Source organism: Neofelis nebulosa, chromosome 4 (genome assembly GCF_028018385.1).
Source record: "Neofelis nebulosa isolate mNeoNeb1 chromosome 4, mNeoNeb1.pri, whole genome shotgun sequence".
NCBI lineage: Eukaryota > Metazoa > Chordata > Mammalia > Carnivora > Felidae > Neofelis > Neofelis nebulosa.
This window is the reverse complement of record NC_080785.1, coordinates 16,910,039-16,936,646: the sequence shown is the minus strand read 5'-3', so window position 1 is coordinate 16,936,646 and position 26,608 is coordinate 16,910,039. Positions and strand designations below refer to the sequence as shown.

The 26,608-nt window shown below is 40.1% G+C and overlaps 1 protein-coding gene across 12 annotated transcripts in view; it reads right to left on the bottom strand.

Annotated features, from left to right (window-relative positions):
• The window catches only part of DGKI (diacylglycerol kinase iota), a 452,201-nt gene that overhangs the window by 127,598 nt on the left and 297,995 nt on the right, over window positions 1-26,608 (bottom strand). For all 12 annotated transcript variants that reach the window (XM_058724155.1, XM_058724161.1, XM_058724154.1 and 9 more), the window contains one exon: window positions 3,220-3,320. In XM_058724155.1, coding sequence (XP_058580138.1) covers window positions 3,220-3,320 — 101 coding nt within the window. The remainder of the gene's footprint in view (window positions 1-3,219; window positions 3,321-26,608) is intronic.

Sequence of the window (26,608 nt, the reverse complement as noted above, 5' to 3'; positions counted from 1 at the left end):
TCATTTAATAGATTTGATTCAGATCATGGGAGTAAGTGTCAGTTATCTTTATGGATTTCATTAAGAATTTTTTCTAACATGACCACTTTACGTTCTACCTTTTAAGCTGAATAGACTTTCCTCTTGGACATCATAGCCACTATCTTGATGGTTAATAATTCATAAATCCAGTAATGAGATTCTAATTACTTTTACATAAGTCTGAAATTTACCAGCAAGAGCCAAGGAAGGGACTGGCCTAGACTAACCCTCTTTGTGCATTATTTTAGGGGGAATGACCCCCAGGCAAGTTGGAGCTAAATGGAAGGGGGATGGCAAATCTTTGAAATAATGTAGTCATCTTTCTCTATGCTAAAATAAGCAAGGTAATTAAAAGAGCTGCCATCTGTAATGACCAAGGAAACCTGCCTTACGGACGGAAGTGGGGTTTTGTTAGACAACAAACATGGGAGTTGTAATCTAATACAAAAAACAATCCAGACACATGAGCAAGATCTATTAAACAGTGATGGGAAACAGCCACATGCTGCCTGGATGAATCACTCAGTGTTATCATCAAGAAAGAGAACTAATTTTTTAAACCTGGTAATGCAGTACTGCCTTAGTTTTAGGCTTTGTATGTTGACAATAAATAAATGGCCTAAGAGGATTAGCTCCCTTTGGGATGCAGGTCAGAGTACTGTCCTCAAATCCCTTTTATATATGTTTTCTACGTATTTTATTTAATTAATGCTTCTGAAATAACAGATCTATTTTGGCATTGTGTATCACATATGGACTTGAACTGGTTTTTGTCTTTATGCTCAACGTGAGCTCTGCCAGCCTTCCACTGAATCTGTAGTTGGTTACGAGTTGGAATCAGGCAAGAGAGTGAGGGTAAGGATCAAATATTTAACCCCAAAGGACAAACTTCCCTGAGCAACCACATTTTAGATGCACCATAACTACATATTCAATGTGAGATGCCTAAGTTGGCCATCATTACTTCTAATTAATATATTGTTTCCTTCAAACTCAAATATTTAGAATTAGGTAACTCTCTGATTCCTTCTTGGAATGTTTTTGTGTCCTTCTGGGACCCAGAGACACCTGAATTTATTGGATTTATACTTATACCAAGTTACCTCCCCAGTTTGAGATAAGAAGTTTCCTCACAGAGAAGTTTTATCACATAAGATATGATGAGTAAAGCACTTGCCAAGAAATGTCATCTTCTTGTAAAAACTCAAATCACAATTACCTCTGGCAATGGTGGACAGATAATGCTACAGAAAAGATAGAACAGATAATTGAAATCCACAGATAAGCCTCAAATCTCATTTCAGCCCCAAATTTCAAATGTTTCCCTACTCCTAACTGACTTTCTTCAGAGTTGATGGCAAACTGAAAAACATTACTGACTTGAGATCCATTATTATGTTTAATTTTTCAAAAATTATAAGCTATGTGGGTACAAGCATGAAACGAGAAAGAACATAAAACACTCCTCTTTGTAATTAGCAGGCTCCAAAAGTCAGTTTAACTTACACTGTGAGCTACACCTCCCAAGGCAAACATACATGCCCATCATGTTACGAGTTACATTAGATTTGTGCTGGTCTGTTATTTATAATCTCATTTATACTGGAAAATATAACCTGCCATTTATAGAAGGCAGAAATGCAAAAGTTCAGGGAATTGCTCCTTCTCCACTTCAAACGTTCCTATCATGGAGCACCTGGTGGCTCAGTCGTTCAGTTAAGCGTCCGACTTCGGCGTAGGTCATGATCTCATAGTTAGTGAGGCCGAGCCCTATGTCGGGCTCTCTGCTGTCAGCACAGAGCCTGCTTCGGATCCTCTGTCTCCCTCTCTCTGCCCCTCCCTCCCTTACTCTATCTCAAAAATAAACAAACATTTTAAAAAAAAACTTTCCCATCCAAGGAAATGAAAGTGAGGGACAGAGGTTGGGGGGAAGAATGAGGAGAAGCTAGAAGGTACTGATGTTTAATGAAAAGAACCAGAAGGGTTAAGGAAGCTAAAGTGGTAGAGAGAATTGAGAAAGGAGAAATTTCACACAGAATTCTCTGGGAGGCTCAGTGATTGGATGGACTACCAGGAAAATGGATCCTCACTCAATGCCACTTCCAGATTGGAACGTCCCTGCACCCACCCCTTAAACTGACCCTAGATTTCAAGATTTCCATCCACTAAACCCCACTCCAGGATCACAGGTTCAGAAATCAGAGCCTGGAAGACATTATCCCAGGAATGTGTCCCTACTGTATTCCTGCCAGTGTTAGCTATTTGTGTCTTCTACAACTCTAGGTAGGTCCGTGCTTAGAGCTAGTATGGGGTGTTAGTTCATAAACCTCTGGTTCTGTATCAAACTTCTTCCTTTCTGTTAGCATCCCTGCCTGTGTCCTTGGACACTGGACCTGATCGTCTGTGAATTTACTGTACTTGACTGCCGTCCTCCACAATTAGGGGGGAGCCAAGAACACCACTATCTAACATACCTGTGGTCTTAACATCTTCCGGCCTACGTTACCTGGTTAGCTCATGTATCACAATACAGACAGGGATCTAAAATAGTGACTGGAATATAAAAAGTGCTCAATAAATACTAAATGATAGACAAGATGAACTAAAATTAGTTATCCATTTAAAGAAGCATATGGAAAATATGAACATTGAGAAACATTCATATGTTGAGTCAGTTTAAGATTTCAGGATTTCACCATCCATCAATCACTTTATCCTGGCATTGGGTATTCTGTGGGCCTTTTACATTATGCAATCACATAATAGCTAGAAGTGTTAGACATGTCTTTATAGATAACGATGTCACATCTGCATAAAGAATGAGGATAGTATTTGGTAATATTGGCTCCAGGGAAAGACTCATGCTGTCCCAAGAGTTTTCTACATGTTACTATACCACATGACATTCGCCAGCCTTCTGCTTTCTCATTTTAGGTAAACTTGAGACTGAAGTGGTTAATACACCAGGAGATCCTAATTTGGCATCTTCCACATAATAATTTTATTCTGCTGCTTTCCTTTCTCCAGTTCCATTTCCTTCAGCCATAAATCACCACTCGGCATTCACGTATTACTACACTTTCCATTATTTCTCTAACCATTGTTTTCAGACACAAGATGAATCTATCCAAACCAAGGAGGATCGAGAAGCTGAAGACAGGCTGATCACATGAAATCAACGAAGCACTTCCGACTTACAAGCTTCCCGAAGTTTCTCTTTGTCATAGTGGAATCCTTCATAGTCTTGTAAACTGATTTTGTTCACCCGGATCCTCAGGCGGTCTGGGACAGATTGGGGACTGCAAAATAAGAACCGAGTAGTCAGACATAAATGAAAGGGTAGAATTGAGAGCCACATGCACCTGGAAGGACTAAAGGCAAAACATCTCTTCATGCTTGGAAGAAAAAGTTCTCATTCACACCAGAAAACAGCCATTATCTGGAGAATACATCTACAGAAACCTCAAGTTTCTGGAATTTAGGTAAGAACGTGGAAATAATCAGAAAAAGCTTCTGGAAGCTCCTCCAATCCTATTTGCTTTTAATGTGTTAAAAAGTCTAGTAAGATCATGTGTTTAGTTCCATGATAAATTAGACACAGCTAATCTGAAATAGTGAGAAGCGGTGTAGACATATAAAAAACTGCTGTAGATAGGTATGTCCATACCAGCCTCTTATGACAGTTTGACCCTCAGAAGAAACAAATAAACAAAAACTATAAAAAGCAGACCAAGAATTGAGAAAACACAGGGCTGAGCTCAAAATGGCTCCAACAGTCTAACGGCACCTCTCAGTCAAAGTTTATGACAATAAATGCTGTCGGTGGTGGGGATTCTGAGTGCCGCAAAATGAAGGAAAAAAATGAAAATATGTCTAAGGTACTTTCTTTAGAAAGGGAATGAGGTTGTAATTCATTTTAACAAAATTCGCGACACATGTTAAACGAAAGGGGGTAGTTCCAAGCTTTCTGAAGCATCCTGTTTCCCCACAGAATTTCTTTACCTGGATTCCATGGACTAAGTAATATTTTCAGGTTAGTTTAACCACTGGCATTAGTTGAGCGAAACAATGTAATTTTCGCCAGCACTCCTACGGATCAAAACATTTCTTCAATGGATTAATAGAGCACAATCCCCATTCATCCTTCACTGTTTCCCTATACTTAGATTTCATTGGTTCAGATAATTTTAGAAAATAAAGGATTGCTTCCCCTGTCTTGTATTATGGGATAAAAGTCACCATTGACCCAAGGAGAAAGAATAGCATTACTCTTCATTTCAGTAAAGAAGGGAAGGAATGGAAAAGGGAAAGAAGGGGAAAAAGAGAAGAAAAAGAGGGAAGGAAGAAGAAAAAGATAGATGGAAGGAGGGAGGAGGGAGTGATTAAATATTATCTGGATACTGAGACCCCCCACCCCACCTCTCACACACACATGTATGGAATTTCACTGCAACTCTGGAAGAAGGAGGGGGAAATAATTCAATCTCATTCTATTGTCTAATGCTTCATCGTAGGGCAAAGTATAGTAGTAACTCCCTACAGGTAGATTCCTACTCTAATACCTTAAAACAACATATATATCCAGCTATGGACACATATGTGCATACTCATACATAGTCCTCTTCCTTCCCCCTCCCACACAAAGATATTTAGATAGACGTGCATAAATTCTAAAGAGAGATGGTGGACAAACAAAAATGTCTGAGGTTCACTGGGCTAAAAACTAAGCCAATATGAAATGACAAGATTGATATTTGCGAGGGAAAGTTTTGAGAAGACACATCAATACATCGGTCCGTCCAAAGTGTGTCTGTTGGGTGTCCACTTTGTAATGGGCATTGCGCCGGACATGGCATCGGCTTTGATAAATAAAACTGACATAAGCAGTGATGGGAGATATGATTTGAAGGCATATTTGTAAGCTAGAACATACCTTAAATATCATGCATACCATGTCATCTTTTATAGAGAGGAAGGCTGAGGTGCAGAAAGGTAAAGTGATTTTATGGTCACAGAGCTACTAAATGGCAGAGCTGGGAGCAGAGTCTTGGACTCTTCACTCATAGGTTTCGTGCTTGTTCTATTATACGGGGCCAAGAATCCCATGGGTTTGATGGCAAAACCACAGAGCCTGAATTAACAAAGTCGAATGATCTCTATGTGGTGTTCAGACTCTTATCAATAAGCAATGAGTGGAGGGATAGCTCGGTAAACTCTGGTGCACTGAAACAAGAGAACATTGGGCAAACAGTACAAATGAGTGTGCAGATCCGCCTTTGTTTGGAGGGAAGTTCGACTATAACATTATGAAGTGAAAAAAAAGTTAGAGAAAATTATGTCTGGAATAATCTCCTTCATGTAAACTGTGGAACCTCGGCATCTGTAAAGGTACACAAGTGTCTGGAGAAAATGTTCAGTAAGCTATCCCAAGCAGTTACCTCTACATGATGGGATTTAGGGATTATTTCACACTGAGAATCATCCTTTTTAGGAAAATATTTTAAAAGTATGTCAATATGTAAATAAATGGTAACTCAGAGCCAGAGTAAAAATAAGAGTTACAGCAAAGGGTGTTAGGTATTAGACATAAATAGATAGGAAAGGATAGGAAAGAACTTAAGCAATTGACAGAGTGACCATACAGTGTATCAAATGCTTATCCCCAAATTAAGAGGGGTCCGATCTTTTTATTTTCAAGTTCACCCCAGTGACCTGCCAAGACTGTACTTAGCAGACATTTCCCCACAAGTACATCAGGTAAGAGGGAAGCTGGAAGCACAGAATGTAGTGGCCCACCATACCCTCTGGGGGGGGGGGGAGGATGCAGGTTGAAAGACCTCTACTTCCATACATTTCAAGACGACAGTGGGTCTAATGACAGTGAAGTCTAGTCTTCTCCAATGGGCTGGAGATGTCAGGACTAAGACCTGGCTCCAGCAGGAGCTGTAGCGTGGACAATGGGGTTGAAGGAATGACTAGAGACCAGTCGCTACACGGCCTTGTCCCAGGGGCTCCCCACTAGCTAACCAGTGTTTACCACCTTTCTCACAGTCCACCAGGGCCCGCTCCCTGTCCACAGGCTTCCACCTCCCAGCTTTGTGTCGGCGCCCACCCATTCCAGCCACACACTGCTGCCTCCTGAGCCACGGCCTCCACCGACCTTCCTTATGGGTGGCCCACCATGCACGTGCAACATGAACTGTCATTTGAATGGAACTTTCCAGAATCCAAATGAATTCACATATTATCTCACTTCATCTCCAGAGTGATCAGCCAGGCAGAAGAAAACTCACCGCTTATCACTCTCCCCCATCCCACCTTCTTACACACCCCCTCTCTCTTGCGGGCCGCTCCCGTCTGTTCCTGAGGACTTATAATGCATCCCATGTTCCCACCAGCAGCAGCTTGCTTAAACCCACTCTTCTGACTAGGGGACCTGGGGCTTGGCTTGCTGTCAAGTGTTGAGGCCCACCAGCAAATTTTAGAGCAACCACGGGGTCCATGATGGAAATCTGCTTGGAGTAATTTTGGATCCTGGCGTGAAGGGTAGGCAGCTCAGCCAAGTCTAAGAGCTCAGACTCTGAGTCAGATTGCCCGGATGAGAAGTAAAGCTCCTCCAATTATTGGTTAATCAGGTAACCTTGTGCTCCAGCTCCCTCGTAGGTAAGGCAGAGATGATGAGAGGATCCACCTCACAGACCTACTATGAGGATTAAATGGGTCAATACGGGTAACGTGCTGAGAAAAAAGTCTGGCACGTTGAAAGTGCTCAGGATACCAGCTATCACTAGCATAATTATTATTCTGAAAACCGCTCCCCTACATAAGGTTCTGCTAATAAACAATAGAATTGGCTGCTGCTGGGTCATGGAAGAAGGTCAGGGCATATGCAGGAGCCTCCCTAGGCACGTGTGCAAGCTGCTGGGGAAACTGTCTAGCCTCGACAATGTCATCATTCTCCTGGATCTCCTCCCACAGGTATTTTACAGGCCAACCAATAACATGAAAACAGACAACAAGAACCGGGGAAAGAGAAAATACACAGATGTTAAATGAAAGCCAAGTAATTCAATTGTGTCCCTTTATGTCAAAATATATTAATGTCCCATTAATGGCTGAGTGGAGGTGGACGATGACAAAGCTGTTCCTTAGAGTCTGGGGAATAGCAGTGCCATTAGTTTTCTAAAATCCAATTTTTCCAAGAAAGTTAGTGGAGCAGAGAAGAGATAAATGTCCTGGTTAAACTGAATTTGCCTCCACGCCAACATCTACCATAAACTCTTCTTATGCAGAATTTGGCTCTGTATGGGGGGTTCTAAAGCAGACTTCCAAGGAGTCACTGAAGGTTCCTAAAAGGGACTCAGCAATATTTGAATTCTCTCCGCAACCCAGACAGTGGCCTCAACCTATCATCTTCTCACAAATTTCCTGTGAAACGTCAAGATTGAGTTTTTTGTGCACGTCAGAAGTGCATGGCTCTGAATGTAACTCCCAAAAGTCTCCCTGACAACTCCCTCAAGAACTACAATGAAAGCAATAAATTCACTCACTTGGGCTCCAGACCACACCTTCTCATATTCACATTGCACACACCTGTTACACTGAGATGCTGGGGGCTGGGGGGAGTTGGAAGTGCGATCGAGACAACTCCCAGAATGCTCACTGCTATTCAACTTACACCCAGTTCTCATTCCTCTCTCTTCAACCTTCACACTTTCAGTTTCTTTACTACACGTTTCTTTTAGTCTGATAACAGACTCCCCTCATTCCAATCTTCTCACATGGATACCGTTTACGGACAAAGAGAATGAGTTGGGTGCTTTTGTTCCCCAGGGTCACTTCCAGACCAGCAACACCACATAACCAGACCAGACCAGCAACACCACTCATTGGTAACATGGATAATATGGGAATCATATCCTTTAATATTAAGACACTATAGCCAGTGTGCAAAGCAAGATGTAAACTCAGAAATCTCTCAGTTCCAATCTGAACTCTGTCAATTAATACATGTTTGGCATTGAGAACTGTGAAGTTACCTTGGCCAAACCATTTTCTGATCTGAAAATGGAACTGATAATACGAATACAGTGAACAGTGAATGAGAAAATACATGTAAGGCAGTTAGCACATCCCTAGTAAAGAATAAGTGTTGAATATAATGTTGTTGTATTTTTTAATACCCTGAGGCTTCAACTTCTACAAGCCTTTTTTTTTTTTTTTTTTAATTTAATCCTAGATAGGGGTGCCTGGGTAGCTCAGTCGGTTAAGAATCCGACTTTGGCTCAGGTCATGATCTCCTGATTTGTGAGTCTGAGCCCCATGTCGGGCTCTGTGCTGACAGCTCAGAGCCTGGAGCCTGCTTCAGATTCTATGTCTCCCTCTCTCTCTGCCCCTCCCCAACTCATGCTCTGTGTGTCTCTCTCTCAAAAATAAATAAATGTTTAAAAAGTTTTTAAATTTAATCCTAGATAATACCATAGCAGAAGCCACAGTCACAGATCTAAGTAGGGGTCAGCAGATACCAAACCTTAGCAGAATGACAGTTTGATAACACAAGGCGGGGACACAAAAATTCAGAGTTACATAGCCATATATAGTCTGTTGGACGAGAATCCAAGTAGGGGCTGTGAAAGTTTCAAAATATCTTAAAGATACTAAGAATATGGGGGCACCTGTCTGGCTCAGTCAGAAGAATGTACCACTCTTGATCTCAGGGTTCTAAGTTCAAGCCCCACACTGTGTAGAAATTACTTAAAAATAAAATCTTTAGAGGTGCATGGGTGGTTCAGTCGGTTAAGCGTCCAACTACGGCTCAGGTCATGATCTCAGGGCTCGTGACTTGGAGCCCCGTGTCGGGCTCTGTGCTGACAGCTCAAAGCCTGGAGCCTGCTTCGGATTCTGTGTCTCCCTCTCTCTCTGCCACTGCCCCACTCATGCTCTGTCTCTCTCAAAAGTAAACATTAAAAAAAAATTTTAATACAATAAAATCTTAAAAAAATTATACTGAGAATATAAATCCTCATTGAGACCCTTAAAGTTATATAATTACTCTACATTTTGTACTTTGTAAATGTCCAATTTTCATTAACATTCTTCAATGGTTCAGTGTAAGACCTGCCCCTTAAAACATTCATTATGGGGTTGCCTGGGTGGTTTAGTCAGGTAAGTGTCTGACTCTTGATTTGGCTCAGGTCATGATCTCATGGTTCAGGAGTCAAGCCCCACATTGGGCTCTGCGCTGACAGTGTGGAGCCTGTTTGGGATTCTCTCTCTCCCTCTCCCTCTCTGCACCCCCCAACAACACTCCCTGCTCTTTCTCTCTCTCAAAATAAATAAACTTAAAAAAACATTCATTATGTAGACTCACTCATTTTTATGATGAACTGTAATTTAGCCAGGAATTCACTACTCCTATACAGTTAGTTGTCCTTTTTAAGGCAGAAAACATCACATCTTTGTCTGCCTTTCTCCTTCCAAGTCTGATTCAATACTGATACATTGCTTTCATTTCTTTCAAACGTGAGATTCTACCCAATCATAACCTAAGATGTAATAAAGTATATTTCTTTTTTAAAAAAAATTTTTTAATGCTTATTTATTTTTGAGAGAGAGAGAAAGAGCAGGGAAGGGGCAGAGGGAGAGGGAGACACAGATTCCAAAGCAGGTTCCAGGCTCCGAGCTGTCAGCCCAGAGCCCGATGTGGGCTCGAACTCACAAAGAGTGAGACCATGATCTGAGCTGAAGTCAGACACCCAACCAACTAAGCCACCCAGGTGCCCCAATAAAGTCTATTTCTAACTAACCTTTAATAGGACTCACTTGAACTGGCCTGTGTTTTATGAATGGACTTTGGTGTGAATTCGTGGCACAAAAGACTAGTCATTGTTGTTACAACTCCAGTACCTAAAAGAGTCTGCCCCATGTTGTTTATAATAAATGTTTAAAACAAATGAATGAATGAAACGCAAGAGAGCTGAATTCCCCTGGGACTACATATGGCCTTGCAGCTTAGCACAGTGTGACAAGAGAGCATCTCTGAGCCACCCCATAGCGGTTTTTCTCTTTGTGAGTCCTAAGGCAAACCCTGATCGGGCTGTCCATTTCTGTCCTTTTTCCATCCAGCTCTCTGAGATCTGGAGGTAATCCATGCTGGATTACATTCCTTGGCATCTTATCTCTAGGGGGATCAGCACAAATAGAGAGAAAAGAACATACAAATAGTAGATGTCCCTGCCAAAAAAGTCTGTAAAACATTTCAGGACTGCCTGTTCTTCAATTAAATAACAGTGAATGAGAAACATCTACCACACCCATTCTCTCATCAGATAACAACTGGGCCTTCTTTAGAAATAATTATACTCAATAGTTTCCTTCAGTGGCTTCCTAGAAATTGCTGCAATTTACCCTGGGACATTCTCAAGCTGCCACTGACAACAGCCTATCCAAAAACACATTCAAGTGGGCCTCTTTGCAGGGAGAAGTAAAATCAAATTGAATCAAGGCTTCTGAACAGAGATTTAAAATGGATTTTGGACACCTGCTGGGTTCAAAGAGAACTCTAATAATTCAGTTGTCTTCTGCCTGGAGTAGAGAACAATGCCTCAGAAATGTGAAAAAAAATTGCAAAGGAGTTTTTGAATTTGGGACCAAGGATAAACCAACATCACATCAGCAGCAATCACAAGCTGCCACTGTCCAACATGTTTTTCTAGAGACAGTACTTGCTTTTCCCCTTCCAAAATAGACAGTACTTGTAAAGGTTGTTAATTCTTTTTCAATAGAAGTTGAATAAGTTCTTGACTTAAGGCATCCCTTTGTGAGGTGGTTAATATGTCAGAGTTACAAATTATTTGAGACACCTCCACACCTCCAACAAGATCATGGGATTCAAGCATTATAGAGTTGGAAGAAAACTTAGAGGTTCACTAATTCACTATCTGCTACTCCCTCTGATTGTTATTACGCTATGATTGCATCTTTAAATGGCCACTCTGTCTCTGCTTGACCCTCATCAGGCATGGAAGGTGCAAGACAGAAGTGCCCTATTCCTTGTTCAGACGACTCTAAGCATTTGTAAATTCTACCTAAGGAATCTCTCTCTCTCTCTGTCTCCATAGTTTATGGGCTTTTCTTCTACTATTTGGGTCAGAATTGGGTTTTAAGTCGCTGAGATAATCAGCCACAGACACTCATGGCAAAAGAATGCACACGTGAAGTACCAGAGACAGACACATATCAAAGAAACCGTTTGCTGACTTCATGGCTAACAGATTAAAAAATGGTTATTTTAAGGACCAAATATGAGAGAGCTTTTACGCCATTGGTTGAAACCAAAAATTTTTAAGTTCTCTTGAGCTCTTCAAATGCACATCGAAGTGCACATTTTCATGCTTTCTATTGAGATAAATTGTTATGCTTTTGAAATTATAATAAATGAACATGCAGCAGAGTGAAATTAGCATGTGGTTATTCTAGACAGTCTCTTCTGCTGGGTGTCAGGTTCCCGGCATGCAGAGGAGAAGCAAAGACAAAGAACTGGGAGTGGTTTCACTTGGTGGCACTGCAAAGCAGCCCCACAAACATGTCAGCTTCATTACTGCTTTAAAGCAAACGAGGGGCTCCTGGGGTCTCAGGCAGTTAAGCGTCCAACTTCGGCTCGGGTCATGAGCTCGCGGTTCAGTCCAACTTCAGCTTGGGTCACGAGCTCGCGGTTTGTGCGTTTGAGCCCCGCACCGGGCTCTGCGCTGACAGAAGAACCAATGAAAGAGCTAAGTCTGCCCCTACTGCAAATGTGGCCATACTAACTTTTCCTTCTGCAAGTGAGCTGGAGAGATCTCTTGACTATCCAGGTAAAAAATATGGGGAAAGCCCAAATAAACAGAAAACAATAAAAAGCAAAGAGAATAATAATAACAAGCTTGGGTGATTATACTTTCATCCTGAATTAATGACTTCGAATTAAGGCAAAATGAACCGATTAACAGATATTAAGAAGTCCCCACCTCTGTGTCTCCCTTTTTCTCTGCCCCTCCCCTGCTGATGCTCTCTCTCTCTCAAAAATAAACAAACATTTAAAAAAGGAAAACAAACAGGCCAATTGCCTCGATCTATATTTCAAATTCTCCTAACCATCCATTTCCTTTTCTGCTAGTGAATGTCACAGCTGTTACTGACTCAGTCACCAACTCCGAGACTTTTAGGTGGAACCGCCCCATATATACATGACAACTTGTAGGCACCAGAGTCACAGATTTATTTTTTTAAGTCATAGACCCTCCAACTTTCCTCTACAGAAGATCATGCTGTCTTTCCCCCTTCTCCTTTCTCTTTATTCCAGCTCACTAAATCCACTTCTCAGTCCTCACTCCAATCCCCCTTCAGCAGCATTCCACACTCTGGTTAACTCCCTGCTCCTTTTCTCTGGATTTCAGTTCAGAATACTTCTGATTTCCCAACTAAATTTCCATCTGCTCCTTCTTTATCTGCCCTCCAATTCCTTCTCCTCTGAATGGTGTTCAAATATGTATGCCTCTCTCCACCCTCCAGTAAAATCCCCACAGACCAAGTTATTAGCATCTTGCTCCTAGACCCATTGCTGCAGACAAAGCACTCGGTGTGAAATGTAAATGCGATCATGACTTGGTGACTTTGCTCCCCCATTAAATCATGAGCTCTTTGAGCACAGGAGGCTCAGCTAGACCTATCTTTGTTGAGCTGCTTCCCATATGGACTTACTAATTTTGAAAAGAGAAAAACTATTTTTCATGACAACTAACTACATTCTTCATTCCACCTAATCTCTCTCTCCCTCTCTCGTTTTTTTAATGTTTATTTTTGAGACAGAGACAGAGCAAGAGAGAGAGGCAGCCGGGGAGGGGTAGAGAGACAGAAAGACAGAAGATCTGAAATGGGCTCTGTGCTGACAACAGAGCGCCTGATGTGGGGCTCCATATCACAAACGCATACACTGTGAGATCATGACCTGAGCCGAAGATGGACACTCAACCGACTGAGTCACCCAGGTGTCCCTTTATCCCACCTAATCGTGTGTGCTATGTAATTGCACCATTGGCTAGGATGGGAACCAGTAAACAGAATTTGGTTCAAGGGAAAAATCTATTCCCATTACTAAACCAACAAACAAAAAATAATCTCAATGCTCATGCTACCCTCACAGCTGCGGTTGATTCTCTGGCTTACCTCTGGTTAATACAAGTGGAGAGAAATTTCTACTTGTAATTAGATACCACCTACAGAGTTAAATCTCCCGAGAGTCTCCTGCCCTAATATTTGCTCAGTTGGCAACTAGAGAGGACGTTCTTTCAGAAAACTTTATAGGAGTTTCAGACCTGAAGTTCCCACTTATATTCTTATTTATACTCTTTTATGTTTAAAGGAGTTGGGACAAATTATCACAGGGAAAGGTAAAGGAAGCAAATACCCCAGGAAATACAGAGGGACTGAAATTAGAGGTAGAGGGAACATGCATTTTTGTAGAATTCTGAATATTCAAATTGCTAAATAAAGAAGAGTTAAGAACAGCTGGAAAGGGAACAAGAACTCAAGGCCAGTCTTTCATCACAGTGGGCGAGAATCATTTCCACTCCATGAGAGAAGTCCATTTAATGGAGGTTTCCTGGCTATTAAAAAGGACTAAAGATTCTATCATAAAATACTAACATGGGCTGCTTTTAGTAGCATAGCCTGAAGTGGCTTGCAGAAGACTTTCGCTGCTGTGATTGTCCAGGAGTCCATTAATTACTATCTCCAATGGAGTAAGGAACCACTGGGCCTGAACCAACGAGATATAACAGGATAATGTTACTCTCAAGCCACCTAAATGGCTTCAGATCTCATGTGCTCAGAAAGGGAGAGAATTTTTTACTTCAGGTTTCAATTTCTATGTATCAAACAAAAGGAAAAATCTTACATTTATTTGTTATTTAACTGCTAAAATGCCTTGGGTTTGCAATCACAAGCTAGGATATCCTGTTCATATTTGCAACTGATAAACTGACTTTCTTGGTTAGAAAGGGGTGTGGAGCAAGCACTGGGATGTGTATAATTTAAAAAAGTGTTATTTTAGAAGCGCCTAGATGGCTCAGTCGGTTAAGCATCCGACTTCGGCTCAGGTCATGTTCTCAGGGTTCATGGGTTTGAGCCCCGCGTCTGGCTGTGTGCTGACAGCTCAGAGCCTGGAGTCTGCTTCGGATTCTGTGTCTCCCTCTCTCTCTGCTTCTCCCCAGGGCTCTCTTTCTTTCTGTCTCTCAAAAATAAAATAAACATTAAAAAAAAGTGCCATTTCACAAAAGAAATGTGTGGCCCTTCACATACATCATGAAGGACTAAATTAGGCTTCAACTACTAATATATTTACTCATCTTCTAGTAACCCTACGCACTTTGATGAATCAAGTGGTGGTATTTGAGTGAGGGTACCATGAAAACAGTATTTTTATTTAAAAAAAACTAGATTACATGTATATTTTAAAATTTTTAAACACTTATGAACCTACAGGAAAAAATTAAAATTGGTAATTTTTTAAGAAAAAATAACCGGGGCGCCTGGGTGGCTTAGTCCGTTGAGCATCCAACTTTGGCTCAGGTCATGATCTCACGGTCTGTGAGTTCGAGCCCCACGTCGGGCTTTGTGCTGACAGCTCAGAACCTGGAGCCTGCTTTGGATTCTGCGTCTCCCTCTCTCTCTGCCCCTCTCCCACTCATGCTCTGTCTGTCTGTCTGTCTGTCTCTCTCTCTGTCAAAAATAAATAAACATTTTTTAAAAATTAAAAAAAAAGAAAAAGAACCAACAAAGCAGAATCCAAAAATGCATAAGGCAATAATGGTGTGAAAATAAACATGGCCATCTTATTAAAATGGAGAAATGTAACCCCACTTTATTTGAGAAAAGACTGAACGCATGAATTACCAGCTGTGTTCCTACTGAAAAGCTTGTGTGCAAATTATGTGGAGGTAACTCTGCATCCCCAGGGAACAGGCTCAGTAAGAAAGAGAGTCTGTGTTGGGTTTAGATCAAGAAAATAAAAAAGTTGGGGTGCCTGGGTGGCGCAGTCGGTTAAGCGTCCGACTTCAGCCAGGTCACAATCTCACGGTCTGTGAGTTCGAGCCCCGCGTCGGGCTCTGGGCTGATGGCTCGGAGCCTGGAGCCTGTTTCTGATTCTGTGTCTCCCTCTCTCTCTGCCCCTCCCCCGTTCATGCTCTGTCTCTCTCTGTCCCCCCAAAAAAAAAAAAGAAAAAAAAAGAAAATAAAAAAGTTAAGTATTGGCCTAACAATAAATGGCATTACATAAGAAACATTTCCTTAAATGGCTTTAGCTCTCTACATAAAACAGTTTAAAAAGGACACATGTACTTTCTTAAAATGTGGGTATTTAAGAAAATTCACAAAGCTATGTTTCATATTGGTCATTGTTAGTTTACCATGTTACGTTTCAACTCCTTTTTCCCTTTTGGTTCACGATGGCTCGCCAAGGTCTGGAATATTTCAGTAGTGCTCCACGTCCCTCTGGAGAGGGAAAGGACACCACGTCTGTCCTAGTCATCCACTTACAGCTGGGGGAAAGCTGAGTCCCCTGCTCACAGATGTGCTCCTGTCACCTCCTGTTTCCTTGTCAGAGATTCAAGAACAAATCAAAGTCCCCTAAATCCAACTCCCCTTTCCAACTCAGTAAATTGAGCCAATTAGGCAGAAACTGTCATCACCATTCTCTAAACCCTAATCCAATGAACAGAGGAATTTTTTTTTTTTAATTTTTAAATCATTCATCTTATTGGTGTCAAAATGGACAGAACAAAGACACCTTGCCCAAATAGGACTCATATAGTTCTATCACTGCAACTGCTAATAATTTTACAAAAATAACTTTGTAAAATTTGATAGTAAACTTGAGAAGAAGAAGTCCCATAAGATAAACTTTTAGTCCGAGACTAGTAACAGTGTTTGGATGATGAAGAACAAACACAAAACAATTAGTTAAAATAAAGCTAAAAAGAAAAAAAAATGACAGAAGTAAAAGAATGGTTTCTGCTAAGAACTTCATGACAGAATATGAAAATAATTTGGGGTGCTTTTGCCTGGGCCCACTGTCCACTCTCTTCTCTCTTTCACTTACCATATTACAGATCAAGCCTCTACCAAAGGCAGTATTTTAACATTTCATAAGCCAAGAGCCTCTCATCAGGAAAACATGTTAATTGTTTTACTTTGCCTGAGCAACAAAATACCATCGGGCCAAAAGATTTATGTCCCAATTAGAGAACATAAATCAGCTCTCGTGAGAGCAGGAGAGTCTAAACGATGAAGAAAAAGAAACTAATTACAGTTCTCTCTGTTACAAAGCTGAAAACTTTGGCCTTTTTGTTCCATTTATAATTCTTCTAGCACCACTCCCATTTTAGTCAAATATCTTAGGTACAACTTTGAAACATGCTGAACTCATTTTTAGAATTTCATTTTCTGACACAAAATGTGATGAGGGCTAGGGATCAACCGAGTGCAGCAGCAACATGGAATTCTTCTTTCTCCCTTTAACAATGTATTCCCTTTCCATTTCCTGTTAGTGTTTCAGGGTGTCATGACAGACCAGGAAAGTCAATCACACTGGTATAATTACATTAAAATTCTCCAAATGAAATGTGCATTGCAGCTTATTGCTACCTGAGCACAACAATCCAAAAGAAACACCCTGTTGGCACGCTCAAAACAAATGTCTAGATTTCTTTGTTATTGATATGTTCTTCCCACTCCATGGTGGAATATATATCAGCTGTTATTGTAATACTGGAGTGAAAGGTTTCTCTTTCTTTCTGAAAGCAGTAAATCTATTAAAAACTCTGCAGACTGTAGTTTATCTACTATCTATCTATCTATATAGATAGATATACACGTATGTATATCTACAGTAAATATATATACACGTATATATACATATGTATATATATGTGTATATATATATACACATATGTATATATATATGTATATATACGTATATATACATATATATATATATATATATATGTATATATACACACACACATATATATATACACACACACCACTTTCCGGAAGTATTTAGGGTTTTTTTCCTACATTTGTAAGTAAATCTTTTCCTCACAAAGACTAGCAAAATGACTCCCCTCTCCTTCCATTTGTAGTCTGTATTTCTATAGTCGCTTCTATTCCAATAATGTTTTAGAAATTCATAGATGAACAAAAATTTAAAGGTCATATTGTTTGACCACCTTATTTTACAGAAACTGAATTTGGGTCCAGAGAGGTCAACAACAAATTTGTTGTACCCATATAGCTAATACCAACAATTTGCTATAAATAAAAGAGCAATGTTCTGCAGCCCTTCTTCTACCATTTAATAAAAAAAGATTTTAAAGAACTAAACCATCAATACAAGTCAGATAAACAAAGTTCAATCTTTATACAGCTGGTGATAGGAAAAGAAAACTAAAATGTAGTCAAATTTATCTAGTATGATGCTCTTATGGGCTGGGTTGGGCACCCCTCCCCCCCCCCCCACATTCATGCTCTGAAGTCCTAACTCCAACCCCTCAGAATGGGACTGTGTGTGAAGAGAGGGTCTTTAAGGACGAATTAAGTTAAAACAAGGTCAGGTGGATGGACCCTAGTCCAATCTGACTGGTGTCCGTATAAAAAGAGATTGGGACAGACACACACAGAGGGAAGACTGTGGAAGACACAGGAAGACAACCTCCAGCTGTAAGTCAAGGGGAGAGGCCTCAGGAGAAACCAAGGCTGCCAACACCTTGATTTCAGACTTCTGGCCTCTAGCCTGTGAGGACGTAAATTTCGGCGGTTTAAACCACTCAGCCTGTAGTACTTTATTATGGCAGCCCAAGCAAACTACACGAATGCTTACTAAAGAGAATCACTAGGAGAATGAATAGATTTTATTTTGATCCTACAACTACTGCTTATAAAAGGTAACGTAAGTGGAAGAATAAGAGGCGTCTAATGCATCGCTTTCCAAAATTCCAACCTGGCTTGACATCCCTATTTAGGATATTCAGACCTTAATTTCTGCTTCTCCTAAAAGTCAAGGTGCATAGAATAATCTAAATATATATAGAGTTGTGTTTCTTGAACTAATGTTACTGCTAAGGTCATTTTTAATTTTGATTGCTTAAAGTTTATTTCCATTAAACATACAAACGAAGGAATTCATACATTTTCCTCCTCCTTTGTCCTGCCCAATGGGCCTGGGGCACACGCCGCACCCGAACCTTCCTGCAGACTCTCCCCTTGCCCCTGAAGCCTCGTTAGGCCCTGCACCTCAAGCCAACAACACCTGAGTGAAAATTCCCTTAAGTTCTGAAGTGACCTTTTACTTTACGAGAAGTGCTGACTCCTAAGTGTAAGACTGTTTCTACGCCTACGCAGACATGAATAATTCATCTCCGAAAATAAATTTTAAAAGCAACGAGATATAATTTTAAGTGTTGAGGGAGTCCTAAATGTATTATGCCTTACATAACTGTACCAGAGGCTGCTGTTTGTGTTTACCTCTGCTAAGAGAAGAACACAGGTGCCATCCGCCCCCCACAGCTGTGGGCATGACCCTTCCTGAGGAGCCACGTTCCCAGACCAAACGCCATCACTAACACGTCTAAAAGACTCTCTGGGTTCCTTAGCTGTACTAGAACTTATTTTCAACCAGGATTGTCATTCTGACGTTTTTCTTATAACACTTGAACTGCAAATCTGTAACACTAAAGAGTCACACATTTGAAACACTCAAAACTGAATTGTAAGTCATCACTCCTTTCCAAGTTTTCTTTGAAAAAGGAAGAAGTTTGCACAGCATGATTGAATAAAATATATAAATCATATCTACGAAAATAAACACACACACACACACACACACACACACACACACACACACACACACAAGAAAATGATCAGAGGTTATTGCAATAGTAGAGTGTAGAGTCTCAAATGCTGTCTCCAAAGCAGAAAGCCCTGGGTGTTAACTTTATTACTTTCTAGCATACAATCTTAGTTAAGTTTCCGAAAACTTCTTATTCTCAGTCTTGCCAACCATGGAATGGGAATAATGGCAGTTGTCATCACAGTTATCGAGATGTTAAAATTGATCACAAGCCAAGGTGCTTATTAGCATAATATCAGACACATGTTATCTTTCTGGCTAAATGAAAAAACACACTTGAGTTCTTGCTGAGAGAAAGGTAAAACCTCCACTAAAGGTACCAAAACAGTACAGGGCCTGGCCTCTTGATCAGCCTTAGGATAAAGGATGAATGTCCCATGAAGAGTTTTGCCTACTTCAAGTCTCAGATCCCTTTGGGGCAGATTTTCATAGAATCTAGGGTCATGCCCTGAATTTTAGCATAACATAACTTCAGAGCTGATAGAAATCCAGGGGAACAACTGCATTTCTTTTTTTAATATTTGAAAAAGCAGAATGCAAAGAGGTTAACACTTGGTCAATGTCATACCACAAAAAGAGAGCTCCCCCTGACACCCAAAAGAGGAGAATGTTACCATGGGGGTGCTACAAAATAAGGAGGAAGACGCTCCAGTTAGAGACCTGTGTCTGTTCCTGCTGCCCCTTTCCTTTAAGGCACTAGGCCACTCTGGCCATGTGAGTGGGAATAAAACCTCAAGTGGAGAGGGGCAACTCTTGGGGGAAAGTTGCAGAGTGCAAGGAAGAAAGCCACCACCACCGGTGCTGCAGCCTGGGCTCAAGTCTGACAAGCGACAGGAGGGGAAGCTCAAGCAACACTTCCCTACCTTTCTTGGGAATTCTCAAATTGGTTTATCTGTTTTATGCAACCAACGGAGAGGGTATCATAAAAAGAAAGGAAAACATGACATTTTGACATTACTGAAGGTCAAGAAAATGGGTACTGGAAAGTTAAATCACTCAGAAGATAACCCAGAAAATGTGAGTGGGAGCAAGAGAGAAGGACGATGTTAGCAGTTTCCTCTGCTCAGTGGTTCAGAGAGCAAACAGCTTTGCATTCCAGAAAGCCTCAAGCTAACTCTGTTGCTTCCCTTTCTGACTCTGAGATTCGGTAAATGGCATTTTTTCCTGTTCTGTGCATGTAGCAATTCTCTTGTACCCTTTTTAAAATATGAACTTTCGGATGCCTGGGTGGCTCAGTAGGTTAAGCATCTGACTCTTGATTTTACTCAGGTCATTATCTCACGGTAATGAGACTGAACACCCACTGGGTGTGGAAGTTGCTTACGATTCTCTCCCTTTCTCTCTGCCCCTCTCCTGCTCAGGTACACCCACACTTTCTCTCTCTCTCCCTCTCTCTCTCCTCTCTCTCTCTCTCTCTCTCACACAAAACAAATTAATTAATTAATTAATTAATTAAAATAAATAAAATAAAATAAACTTTTAAGTTTTCTCCCTTTAATTTTTTTAAAAAAACTTTTAAATGTTTATTTATCCTTGAGAGACAGAGAGAGAAACAGAGCATTAGCATGGGAGGGGCAGAGAGAGAGGGAGACACAGAATCCGAAGCAGGCTCCAGGTTCTGAGCTGTCAGTGCAGAGCCCGACTAGGGGTTCAAACTCATGAACCATGAAATCGTGACCTGAGCCGAAGCTGGATGCTTAACGGACTGAACCACCTGGCGCCCCAATTTTTCTCCCTTTTAGAAGTAATGCATGTTCATCAAAATCAATCCAAAAATACAGGAAGTCAATAAAATATTATCTATAATCGTGTCACTCAGAGATAATCACCCCAGGATACAGAACAACAAAAGCATCGACAACAAATATATTCATAATTTCTTGAGTGCTTAGGCCCTTTTGCAATCCTCACAATTGGTTTGGGGTCCAGAAACCACGACCTAAAAATTACATTCTATGCAATCAGAATCGGGACAGATTTCTGCCCCAGACATGAAGCATCATTCGGGAGGCTGCAATGGTCCAGGACTACTTTTCATCCTGAGCTTCTCAAGAAGATCTGTGTGTCAGCCACCATCAACTGAATTCATTCTTAGGCAAAGTATGTATGATGGATCTTCTTGGCACCTTAGAGGTAACCCTCACAATTTACAGAGGCGTACATGTAAATTTCTACTTTGGCAATGTTTTTGCTACTCCCTGGTAGAGTCTAGTATGTAGCAGAGTGAAGTTTATACAAGGAACCAAGGAAAAGAGAAAGGGTCTAAATAAAAACAGGTCACATCTTATTTTCTAATTAAAGGTCCAATATTAAACAAACAAAATAAACAAACACATTAGATAGTGCATTAGACAAATTCATAAAAGTGTTAAAAATTTTTCTGATGTGACCAGTTGGAAGAATAGAATTGCAGCATTTTTAGAAAAGCACTTCAAAAAATCATCTAGTTTGCTTTGCTGGCCAGCATGCAAATGTTAAACCACCTATGACCAGTTTGTGTTCTCATCAGTCATGAAGGTTGAAGATTCTTGGCTCTATCCTATAATAAAATTCTTAAACTCAACCCAAAAGAGAACCATAAAAAAAAGGCATATCAAAAATATTTCTCTTTCTCTTAGTAAAACTCCCTCTCTCCTTGGAATAAAAATCAATTTACTTTCATCCTTTACCATGAAGACTTCATTTACCGAAACCAATCTTAGAATGCTGAATCATATTCAGCTTGTAGTCAAACATGACAATTCATGCTTTTTCCATGGGTCTGTGTCCAACTCTGCCTTCCCAAAGGTAACCAGCAAAGCCACACGACTTAGCAGTGGGAAGTATCTTGTTTATGTTTAAATTGTAACTGTTGTGCAAGATGGCATATGACACTTAAAATATGTTGATTGTAGTTCAAAATACAGTGATTTCTCTGCAGATTTGTTTTGCTGAGTTTAGCTATGGTACTAAACTGCAGTGGGAGAAAAAGGGATACAGTATCACAGCTCTCTGCAGTAGAGAACATCTGGTTCTGGGTGAAGTGAATATGCACACACGATTCTTTCTCCAACCCCCGCCCCCTCCCACTCCAATGAATACAGCTATAAAATCTGGCCAGAATTCATAAAGCAGCTATTTGAGGATCTGAAAAGTAAATGATAGCAGCAGACTAAAACCTGAACTTAAAATACTATCAAATGGTGGTAAGCTCTTCCTTCTTTTTCCCTGCAATAAACCCTGGTGTGGACTCCCAGGCAGCAGAAAGCTTGACATGAACACCAAATTGAGGTAGAGCAAGCCCCAGGAGAGCCCTTGAGTTCCGGCTTAAGGAGAAGGGACTCTGAATGCACAGAGAAACTCAGGGACATTTACCCTTCACCATTTTCCTACACACCAGCATTCACACTGGGCAGTGGCATTGACAAAAGCCTTCAGGTGCTTAAAATTGTAATGGAAGAGAGCTGTCCTCTCTGATAAAAGGAGCATGATCCCAAGAGCATGGGATAAACCAATTGCTTGTATTCCCTCTCTTTCTGCCATATCATTGCTTGGTCCTGCACGTTAACACAGTTGCAGGAGGTATGCAATAGAGCAAGGTAGCTAAAACTTTAGCTTTCTGGCTGAAAGACCAAAATGAGGAGCTCCAGAGAAGAGGAAAGTACCAGGATGACAAAGGAGAAGGAGGGCTCAGGAAAACAGCTCCATAAAGATGATCATGAACTCTCAGGTTCATCTCTAGGCTGCCAATGGGTGAATCTGGCCGTCAGCATCTATACCAAAGACTTTAGGAATTAAACTACAGAACAGATCCTATAACCAAGGTCCCATAGTGGCAACTTGGTGGTACATACACCCCAGACAGATATAAACAGCACTGCAACGGCTTCGAAAACAGAATTAACATTGTAGCCACAACTCTCAGAAGGTAAGTCAGACCTTGTAGCCTGAACTCAACTGGGTCAATTGATTACTTAAATAATTAAGCTTCTTCTTTAAAGAATTGGGGGGGAGGGGGGGAGAAGAGAGCAAAATGGACCCAAAGTAAACAGAAAAAGAAAATAATATAGGGACATAAATCAATGAAAATGCAAATAGAAAAACAAGGGTGAAAAATCAACAAAAACAAAAGCTGATTTTTTAAAATGTTTTATCTTTGAGAGAAAGAGCACACGCACGAGTCGGGGAGGGCCAGAAAGAGAGACGTAGGGTCGGAAGCTAGCTCTGCGCTGACAGCAGTAAGCCTGGTATGGGGCTCAAACTCACAAGATATGAGATCATGACCTGCACCAAAGTCGGATGCTCAACCGACTGAGCCACCCAGGTGCCCCAAAAGCTGTAATCATCAGGACAGCATGGTATTGGCACAAAAACAGACACATAGACCAATGGAATAGAATAGGGACTTCAGAAGTGGACCCACAAAATTACGGCCAACTAATCTTTCACAAAGTAGGAAAGAGTATCCAGTGGAAAAAAGACGGTCTGTTTAACTAATGGTGCTGGGAGAACTGGACAGCAACATGCAGAAGAATGAAACTAGACCACTTTCTTACACCATTCACAAAAATAAACTCAAAACGGATGAAGGACCTGAATGTGAGACAGGAAATCATCAAAACCCTAGAGGAGAAAGCAAGGAAAAACCTCTCTGACCTCAGCCGCAGCAATTTCTTACTGGACACACCTCCAAAGGTGAGGGAATTAAAAGCAAAATGAACTATTGGGACCTCATGAAGATAAAAAGCTTCTGCACTGCCAAGGAAACAATCAACAAAACTAAAAGGCAACCAATGGAATGGGAAAAGATATATGCAAATGACATATTGGACAAAGGGCTAGTATCCAAAATCCATAAAGAACTCACCAAATTCCACACCCAAAAAACAATCCAGTGAAGAAACAGGCAGAAGACATGAATAAACACTTCTAAAGAAGATATCCTGATGGCCAACAGGCACATGAAAAGATGCTCAACGTCACTCCTCATCAGGGAAATACAAATCAAAACCACACTCAGATATCACCTCACGCCAGTCTAAGTGGCTAAAATGAACACATCAGGAGGCTATAGATGCTGGAGAGGATGTGGAGAAATGGGAAACCTCTTGCACTGTTGGTGGGAATGCAAACTGGTGCAGCCATGCTGGAAAAGAGTGTGGAGGTTCCCCAAAAAATTAAAAATAGATCTACCTATGACCCAGCAATAGCACCACTAGGAATTTACTGAAGGGATACAGGAGTGCTGATGCATAGGGGCACTTGTACCCCAATGGTATAGCAGCACTTTCAACAATAGCCAGATTATGGAAAGAGCCTAAATGTCTATCAACTGATGAATGGATAAAGAAACTGCCATTTATATACAAAATGGAATACTACTTGGCAATGAGAAAGAATAAAATATGGCCTTTTGTAGCAACATGGATGGAACTGGAGAGTGTTATGCTAAGTGAAATAAGTCATACAGACAAAAACAGATACCATATGTTTTCACTCTTAGGTGGATCCTGAGAAACTTAACAGAAGACCATGGGGGAGGGGAAGGGAAAAAAAAGTTAGAGACGGAGGGAGCCAAACTATAAGAGACTCTTAAAAACTGAGAATAAACTGAGGGTTGTTGGGGAGGTGGGAGGGAGGGGAAAGTGGGTGATGGGCATTGAGGAGGGCACCTATTGGGATGAGCACTGGGTGTTGTATGGAAACCAATTTGACAATAAATTTCATATTTTTTAAAAAATGGATCCTTTACTAAGAAAGTCAAGGAGAAAAAATACAAATTACTAATTCCACGAATAAAAGGGAACTATCAATGCAGATCCCAAAGACATTAAAAGCATAAATACTACCAATAATTCTATATTTCTTAACACCTGGAATGAAATGGGTAACTCCTGAAAAACTTCAATAAACTAAAAAAAAATGAACAAAACAAACAAAAAAATCCCCTAAAATTCAACTACAATGAAATAGATAACCCAAATACTTTTATAAGTCCTAGAGTAATTGAACTTACAATTAAAAAGGGTAAAAAGAAATCATGAGGACTAGATGGTTTCTTGGAAAATTCTAACATACATGTAGAGGATAAATAATTCCATTTCTCTCTAATCTTTCCCAGATGTCCTAATAAATATACTTTAACAAATCTACAACAAAGAATCATACTTTATGGTGAAAAAAAGGAATGATTTCCCCTCATATAAGAAGCAAAGCAAGGATATTGACTCTATCTATTCATATTCAGTATCATACTAGCAATAATAGCTAGTGCTATTTATTTATTATTATATTTTTATTCATTTATTATATTATTATATTTATTGTAAATAAATAAATAAATGGCATATGGATTGGGACAAAACCACTCCTATTCACAGATGACAAGAATGACTATGCAGAAAAACCCAAGGGTGCAATCTAATTCCTTGTAATAAAAAGTGATTTTAGTAAGGCCACAGGATACAAGGACAATACATGAAAATCCAATGTAGTTTTACATACTAGCAATCGTAACTGAAAACTAACACGTATCTAACACAGGCACATATGCAACAAAATATATACAAGATCTGTATGTTGAAAACTATAAAACAATGATGCACAAAATAAATAAATGGAGAGACATACAGTATTCATGGATTGGAAGTCTCATCCTGGTAAAGATGTATATATCCCCAAATTGATCTATAGATTCAACACAATAGGTAAGTTTATTCTAAAATTTATATGGAAAGGTAAAGAAACTTGAATAGCCAAGACAACTTTTAAAATAAAAAATAAAGTGAAAAAATAGCACAACTTGATTTTAAGATTTAACATAAAGATACAATAATCAAAAGAACATGGCATTGACAAAGGCACAAATATATACATCAATGGAACAGAACAGAGAGTACAGAAATTGATATCTATCCATCCATATATATCCATACCCCCCCATATATACATCCAATTGATTTTTGATAAAGATGTAAAGGAAATTCAATGAAAAAAAAAATAGTCTTTTCAACAGATGATGCTAGACCCACTGAATGTTTATATGTAAAAACAAAATAAAACACTAACCTAAACCTCACATCTTATACAAAAATTAACTCAAATCATAGAAGTGAATGCAAAACATAAAACTACAAAACTTCTAGAAGAAAGCAAAGGAGAAAATGTTTATGACCTAGGATTGAACCAAGAGTTCTTGAACATAATACCAAAAATACAGACATATGAAGAAATCTTTGAGAATTTGGACTCTGTAAAGAGAATGAAAAGACAAGACATGTGCCAAGAGAAAACATTTGCAAAGTACATCTGTAACAAAGGACTTGGATCCAGAATATGTGGCAAAATCTCAAAAGTCAAAGGAAAAAAAACAACTGGGCCCAATTTAAAAACAGGCAAAGGACTTGAGCAGATGTGTCATCAAAGAGTATAAGATAGATGGCAAATAATGAAAAGACACTCGTGACTAAATGATTAAAATTTTAAAGTGCTGGCCATACCAAATGCTGGCAGGGATGGAGACAAACTGGAACTCTCTCTCTCATACACTGCTGGTAGAAATGCAAGATCTGTACTCTAGAAAATAATTTGCCAGTTTCTTATGAAGTTAAACATACACTTACCATATGACCCAGGAATTCCCTTCCTAGGTGTTTAACCTAGAGA